Below are 8,734 nucleotides of genomic sequence, written 5' to 3'. Positions count from 1 at the left end.
CAAATGTCTTGTTCTCAAAGCTGCTGTGAGCTGTAAAAACACAGGAACACACACACTCACAAAACAGACACGTCACAATATGTAGTACAAAATTACAATTGTGAAATAAATAAGAAACCCAAACTACACAGACAACCAAATGTGGCAAAATTTATGAATTTTAGTAGGTTAAACCATAACTTTATATATTTTTTAAAATTATTTAACAAGAACCCCGTAAAGATGATGAATAATGAAAAGTTCAGTCTTTTATCGAAGGGAACTTTTATTTTGAAACGCATGGGCGTGTGTACAAATATACCCGGAAGTTCTACGGGGTCTTTTTCATCTCGCTGACGCGTGTAAAGTCTTTTATAGTGTAAAGCAGTGACTCCACTCCTGTGATATCTGTAGCTTTTCTAACTGTGTGTGTGCGCGCGCCTTTGGATTTAAAATGCCTCTTAAGTTTGAGTTATGTCCCGGTCGCGTGATCGGAGGGAACAACCCGTGTTTCATTATTGCAGAAATCGGACAGAATCATCAGGGAGACATTGAAATCGCCAAGAAAATGATCAAGATGGCAAAGGTATGAGTGTATTTATATTTATTTACATCGGTACGATGCATTTATCATTAGCGATTAGCCTACAAATAATAATAAAAAAGTTTTGGAAATTCTTTTTAATTGTTACGGGAACTGTTTAGTTAGTGCTCGCAATAGTTCATGTTTTTTAACCTTCCTCCCAGCAGTTGCTGTGGTACAGTCAGGACAGGTGTCAGCCTGCTGCTGAATCTGATACGGAGCATTAAATACTTGGAAATGTTCATTCAGAACTGCTTCGTCTCATATCACTACCTCACACTTTGGAAGTTTGGCGTGGAATATCTTTTGACGCTTAAATCACAACTGCAGTTATAAAGACGTTTAATAAGATTATACGGTCATAAACATAGTTTTATCATTTTGTTAATAGATACAGGTGCTGTAAACTTTGTTTTTTTATATTATTATTATTTTGTGTTTTCTGAAAGAAAGCCATGAGTACATATTGCACATTCAATTCATAATGACATTATTAAAAATGTAAATTATATTATAATAATATACCATATAATGATATAAATGTCTTCATATATAGTATAAGACTATTTACTCTTTTTTTTTTTCTGTCGTCATTACATTAAGGTATTGTTATTTTTACATTGTTTATGTATTTTATTTATTGCATGCAACTATTGCTCGTTTGCTAGGACTGCGGGGCAGACTGTGCTAAGTTTCAGAAGAGTGAGCTGGAGTTTAAGTTCAATAAGAAAGCCCTGGAGCGGCCGTACACCTCCAAACACTCCTGGGGGAAAACATACGGAGAGCACAAGCGCCATCTAGAGTTCAGCCACGAGCAGTACAGGGAGCTGCAGCAGTACGCTAAAGAAGTGGGCATCTTCTTCACTGCGTCCGGAATGGACGAGGTGAGCGGGTTACAGCCGCAGCAAGCATGCGCGGAATATTAGACTACTAACTTGTTTTATTATTTTAATTTTGATACTATATTTTAGCTTCAGACTTACTGCTCATAACAAGGAAAGATGGGATGATTTGGTATCTGGTGGTACTTGTCTTGAAATTATTACTGTTTTTTGTTGTTGTTGTTGTTGTTGTTTTTATACTACAGCATTTACATGATACTAACCAAGAATGTTAAGTTAATTGTATTGTTTCTGTCATGTTTTAAAGATGGCTGTAGAATTCCTGCATGAGCTCAATGTGCCTTTTTTCAAAGTTGGATCTGGAGACACCAACAACTTTCCCTACCTCAAAAAAACTGCTCAAAAAGGTACAGTTTGTGTGTTTTTTATTTGTTATAATTATTTTTAATGAAATTATCACAAACAATCAGTAAGATATTGTAACGTTTAAAAAATGCTAACTGTCTTAAAGATGTTTAATAATGTCAAATAAATAAAAATCGTAAAAAATATATGCACGCACGCACGCACACACACACACACACACACACACACACACACACACACACACACACACACATATATATAAATTAAATTAAAATTAAATCATAATAAAATATATACTACTGACTACTGTTCTAAGATTTTATTAATACTTTTATTCGGCAAAGATGCATTAAATTGAGCAAATGTGACATTTATAATATTAAAAATATTTCCATTTCATACAAATTTTCTATTTGTCAAAAAAAAATCCAGGTTTCCACAATCTTTTTAAGCATTACAATATCAAATATATTAAAGTGGAAAAATAAAACGTTATTTTAAATTGTAATAATTTTTCACAATATAACCCATATGTTTATACTATATTTTTTTTACTAAATCAAAACATGCATAGGTTATAAATGTTATTAATTCAAATATATATTCTTAATACTAATTACGAAACAATCTGAACTTCTGATGCTTGTCTGTGTGTGTTCAGGACGTCCCATGGTAGTATCCAGTGGGATGCAGTCCATGGAGACCATGCGTCGTGTTTATGAAACTGTGAAGGAACACAACCAAAACTTCTGCATCCTGCAGTGCACAAGTGCATATCCACTGGAACCTGAGGACGTCAACCTGCGGGTTATCACGGTAAAGAAACCAGCTCTTTTCAAACTCATGAAGCCATTTGATATATTTCAGGTACAGCACTTGTGTATCAAAATCAGAATCCCTATGTTTGGCACTTTTACGTTTTCTAATATAACTATATGGTTAGCTAAATAATTATTATTATGATTATATAAATGAATATCACAAAGTCACCTTAAAGTAAAATTATATATAATTTTGTACATGACCCCCCCCCAACCTATAGGAATATCAAAAAGAATTTCCAGACATTCCCATTGGTTACTCAGGCCATGAAAGTGGGGTCAGCATCACAGTTGGAGCAGTTGCACTGGGAGCAAAGGTCGTGGAGCGCCATGTGACCTTGGACAAGACCTGGAAAGGCAGTGATCATGCAGCATCTCTGGAGCCTGCAGAGCTGGCTGAGCTGGTGCGATCGATCCGCATTGTGGAGAAAGCTTTGGGCACTGGGGTGAAACGCATGCTGCCCTGTGAGGTGCCATGCCATGACAAGGTACAAGAAGAGCTACAAACTAAAATACTTTCCTTTCCTTTTCATGTTATGTTCACATGTCATGAGTGATGTAAAGAGACGAGCATCACTATTATTATATCTCACATTTAGGGTTGGGGATTTTTCCCTAAGTACTAACTCTAAAAATTATGATTCCTTCCACTGCATTCCTGTTCTCGTCCCGTTTCCTTCAAAAACACCCGGTCTTAACTTTTCTTCTTTTTTTACCTTCACATTTATCCATTGGCTACCTAGTATTGCTACTCCTTCTTTAACTTGGCTTTTTCTTTCTTTTTTTTATATCAGTGGGTTGTTTTGTTTTGAACAGCACAACCACATTGTCTTCAACTAATCCACTCTGAAAAAACATTTCTATAATTCTTCTCCATCTTTCACTCCTCTCTAGCTCGGGAAGTCTGTGGTGGCAAAGACAGCCATCCCAAAAGGTACAGAACTAACCCTGGGAATTATGACTGTGAAAGTAGCAGAACCTAAGGGTATAGCTCCGGAAGACATCTTTCAGCTGGTGGGAAAGAAAGTGACCGTAGATATCGAGGAGGATGAGAGCATCACTGAGGATGCAGTCGACAACTACGGCAAAAAAGCCAAAGCTTGAGGAAAACCGTCTACGCAGTCTGTCAGTCTTCATCAGTCTTCATTGACATGTTTTAGACAAACTTAAATGCATTATTATAGAACCACAGTTCAAATTGTTATGCAGTCATTACACAAACGCAATAATATAACAAATGCTGTATATACCATAAGACCCAATTCATTTTGTTTATACGGGTTAAAATTTGCCAAATACTGTTGAATAAATAATGGAACTTAAAACAATGGAAATCTGTCTCATTTTGAAGATGAATTAATGATATCCAAGATGTGTAGGATTTTATTGATATGCATAAATAAATGAAAGTTTTTGTTTGTTTGTGGATACTTGCCATGGTAATACCATGAATCTTTTTTTTTTTGTCTGTATGTATAACATGGTATTATCATAATTGTCTTTGAGTACCATTTAAATACCAAGGTACATGAAAGTGTTATTGAATTAGCAGGATATTACTAGTATTTATTTATTTATTTTAAAAGCAGTCTTTTTCCCTGTCAGCTAAAATTACACATATATCTTGCTTTCAATTGACATTGAATGTCCAGCATGTTTCTTTTTGTGAAAGGCACTAGTGTCATAGTCAGCTGAAAATATGTCTTGACCCCAAAAAAATTCTAACAAAAGGTTTCTCAGTGGTTTACAGTTGTATCAAATGTACTTAAAAACATACTAAAAGTTTACCAAAGCTTGACTGCAAGAAAGGCCCCGTTTTCAATATGGCAGGCGCCAGGACCTTAAAATGATCATTACTCCTTCGTATTCCTCCTAGACCAGAAATATTGGTACCTGATACATGTTTTGGCCATGTAATATTCTAATTAGCATATTTGCATGATAGATAAGTGATTGCAAGTCCAATTATATATTAAAGCAATTGGTTACAAGCATATTTATGGGAAAAATAAGTACAATTTCCCTTAAGTACAGGTACATGTAAATAAATTTAACATCATGGAAAAGTTCTTTATTTTTTTGTAATTTAATTTAAAAAAGCTAACTTTTTTATATTCTAGATTAATTGCACACAAACTGAAATATTTAAAGAGTTTTTTGTTTGAGTTCTGATGGTTACGACTTACAGCTTCAGTGTCTCAAAAAAATAAATAAATTATATATATATATATATATATATATATAATATTTTCTCAAAGATCAATCAAAAAAAAGATTTACAAAACAGAAATGTTCAAGATCTCCAAAGTAGCTTTAATTATGCACTCAATACTTGGTTGGGGCTCCTTTTGCAATTACTGCCTGTGGCACTGCAGGTTGCTTTGATTGTGGCCTTCAGCTCCTCTGTATTGTTTTTCAGATGCTACTTCTCTTCCTCTTCACAATACCCCATAGGTTCTCTGTGAGGTTCAGGTCAGGTGAGTTGGCTGTCCAATCAAGCACAGTAAAATTATGGTCAGCAAACCACTTGGAAGTGGTTTTTACACTGTGGGTAGGTGCTAAATTCCTGCTGCAAAATTAAATCAGCGTCTCCTTTAAGCTTGTCAGCAGATGGAAGCATGAAGTGCTCCAAAATCTCCTGGTAGATGGCAGCATTGACTTTGGACTTGATAAAACACAATGAACCAACACCAGCAGACGTCATGGCACCCCAAATCATCTCTGACTTCAGAAACTTCACACTGGACTTTGGATTCTGTGCCTCTCCAGTATTCCTCTAGACTCCAGACCTTGATTTCCAAATGAAATGCAAAATTTACTTTCATCTGAAAAGAGGACTGTGGACCACTGAGCAACAGTCCAGTTCTTTTCCTCCTTACCCCAGGTGAAATGCTTCTGATGTTGTTTCTAGTTCAGCTGTAGCCCTTTTCTTGAAGATGTCGGAGCGTGATGACTCTTTATGCGCTGACTCTGGCTTCAGTCCACTCTTTGTGAAGGTCTCCCAAGTTCTTGAATCGGCTTTTCATGACAATCTTCCCAAGGCTGAAGTCATCCCTGTTGCTTGTGCACCTTTTCCTACCACACTTTTCCCTTCCAGTCAACGTTCTATAAATATATTTTGATACAGCACTCTGTGAATAGCTAGCACTTTCAGCAATGACCTTCTGTGGCTTTCCCTCCTTGTGGAGGGTGTCGATGATTGTCTTCTGGACAACGGTCAAGTCCAAAGTCTTTCCCATAATCGTGGTTACATGTTCTGAACTAGCCCAGGAGGTACCCAGTATTTATATAAAAATTTTTGAGATACTGAATTTTTTATTTTCCTAAGCTGGAAGTCGTAATCAACAGAATTAAAACAAAAAACCTCTTGAAATATTTATGTTTTTGTGCAATGAATTTATAATATGCAAAAGTTTACTTTTTGAATTAAGTTACAAAAAATAAAGAACTTTTCTTTTAATTAGTCAAGGTTGAATTTTGTTTGAGAAAAATGGTATACACTGTGCTGCCAACAAGATTACAATGAGTCAAGCAATATCAAATGTAAGTATTCTTTCACCATCTTCTGAATTGCTGAAATTTGTGTATTTAGTTTTGTTGGGTTTAGTATAATGCCAGCTTTATATTCAAAAACATTTATAGAGGATGCATTACATACTGTATGTATTACCTTATTCAAATTGAAATGAGTGACCATTACAGAGGTTTCACACATGGGCCTCTGTCATGGATCTAGGAAGGAGGACCCAATTGCAGTGAGAAATAACAAGGTTTTATTGACATGACAGACTGATACAAGAGGTAGTGAAGTGCACAACAGATACCACAACAGGAACACAAATAGAACAGCTAGGGAAGGCTTAAGAAAACAACTGGCAGAATACTTGGGCAACAGAGAAGGCAGCAAGACCAGGCTGGTAGAACCAGGGCAGGACACATGGGGACAGGTCAGGAACTCGAACACAAGACTACACAGGACAAAGCTCCACAAAAACACAAGTTAAATCCAAGACAAAGAATATAAAAACAATGAACTAATAAAAGTAACAAAATAAGAAATTACCAATTTAACCAACTTAAGAGAATGATCAAATAAAACCAAGAACCAAGACAAGAAAAAGCAAAGGGCAAGAACAAACAAATTACTAAAACAAGGAGCAAGACAAGAACATAGAATCACAAGGACTAGACAAAACAAAGGCACAAGACCAACCAGACAGGGAGACACGGACACATATTCAGCCACAGCCACAGACACAGCCACAGCCACAGCCACAGACACAGACACAGACACAGACACAGACACAGACACAGACACAGACACAGACAGAGGGGGGTGAGAATGACCACGGACCAGCAAACACAAAAGGGTAAGGTGCACTATAAATGGGGAGGAAAATACAAGGAGGGGCAGGTGAGCACAATTAGACCAACTAGGCTAACAAGAGGGTGTGGTAAAGAGGAAACAAGGAGGAGGGGCTAAAGGAGCACATGGCCGAGAAAATAACCAACAAGAATATGTGCTGACACTAGACACAAGAAACAAAAACATAAAACAAAGTGACAGTGCAAAACCCTGACAGGCCTCTGTTCGGGCTAATTCTGGGTTGTTTATGATCAAAGTTACAATTCCAATTTAAGTTACTTTTGGGTGCAAAAACTTTACATTGAATGTAAAGTCTGTGTTTTAGCAAAAAAAAAAAACACGTACTGAGTAGGAGTTACATGACATAGGCTAAATTGTTTACATCTCTGGTTCACCCCAAACAATGATAAAACCTTACAGTATTCTGACAAAATCATGTATTCCATAAGTATGTAATCATTTCAATGCAATTTAGAAAAGTCCAATGGATTCATAGACCCAGAAAACCAAGATTACTTGACTAAGTCAAATAATGAAGGAGTTAGGATATTTTAAGGGCTCCCTGCCCATCTTCTCTCTGTCCCGACATAACGGTGTTTTCGTGTTTTTTGTCTTGTGAGTCGCAGTGTTTTTGTACGTTGTCGTCGCGTCTACCTGTCTGTAAGTGCAAATACAGCCGCGAGTTTCTGCTTGATGTCGACAGAACCATATTTTTACAGTTAAACACCGTGCACGCGGAACAGCTGCGGGATCTCGGTCTGCTACGGAGGCCTTCACCATCACCGACCCCCACTACTGCATCTCGCCCACAGCGGAGGCCCCACAAGCGGTGTGAGAGGAAGCAGAAGAGGGGTAAGCACGGAGGTATCCGGGCTAGGCTAACGGAGTTACACAAGCCATCTATCCCCACCATCGTACTGGCTAATGTATGCTCGTTGGACAATAAACTGGACTACATTTGATTACTACGAACAACTCAGAGGACTGTAAGAGACTGTTGTGTTTTTGTGTTCACGGAAACAGGGCTCAGCAACAGCGTTCCAGACTGCACTATTCAGCTCAACCAGCTAACGTGCTATCGAGCGGACAGAGCTCTCGTCGCGGGAGGAAAAACCTGCGGCGGCGGGCTTTGTGTTTACATCAATGACGCGTGGTGCTGCAATACTGTTGTGATCTGCAAACACTGCTTACCCCTGGTGGAGTTTATGATTATTAAGTGCCGGCCGTTCTATCTGCCGAGGGAATATACTGCTATACTGCTCATTTCGGTGTATACATTCCCCCGTTCAACATCATCAACAACAGGAACGACGCACTAAATGAACTGTACCAGCATATCAGTGAGCAGCAGACAGCACACCCCGATGCTTTTCTCATCATAGCTGGGGATTTCAACCATGCTGACCTAAAGAGTGTGTTTCCAAAAATACATCAACACATTAACTTTCCAACACGAGGTAATAACATTTTGGACGTTGTTTACACCACACAGAGAGGAGCTTACAGCCTTCAGAGCTGGAGATGAGGTGGGCCTGAGAACAGCTAGGGCCAACCTGTCCCATGGCATCAGAGAGGCTAAGAGACAGCACTCCAGGAGGATAGCTCATCAATTCAGCGACAGCAGAGACACTAGGAACCTGTGGCAGGGGATACAGACCATGACGGACTACAAGCCCCCACCACGGACCTGTGACAACAATATCTCTCTGCTGAACGAGCTGAACACCTTCTTTGCTCGCTTTGAGCAACAAAACAGCACCACTGCACAGAAGACTCC

At 38.2% G+C, this 8,734-nt stretch overlaps 1 protein-coding gene across 1 annotated transcript; it reads left to right on the top strand.

The window, feature by feature from the left end:
- Window positions 1-371: 371 nt before the first annotated feature.
- On the top strand, window positions 372-3,919 carry LOC132141834 (sialic acid synthase-like). The gene is made up of 6 exons (XM_059551499.1): window positions 372-565; window positions 1,231-1,446; window positions 1,712-1,811; window positions 2,432-2,586; window positions 2,813-3,079; window positions 3,486-3,919. The coding sequence occupies exons 1-6, from the start codon at window positions 434-436 to the stop codon at window positions 3,693-3,695; spliced, it is 1,080 nt and encodes a 359-aa protein (XP_059407482.1). The 5' UTR covers window positions 372-433; the 3' UTR covers window positions 3,696-3,919.
- The last annotated feature ends 4,815 nt before the right edge of the window (window positions 3,920-8,734 follow it).

This window comes from Carassius carassius, chromosome 6 (assembly GCF_963082965.1).
Source record: "Carassius carassius chromosome 6, fCarCar2.1, whole genome shotgun sequence".
Lineage (NCBI taxonomy): Eukaryota > Metazoa > Chordata > Actinopteri > Cypriniformes > Cyprinidae > Carassius > Carassius carassius.
The sequence above is the reverse complement of the archived record's forward strand: the minus strand, read 5'-3'. Positions and strand labels throughout refer to the sequence as shown.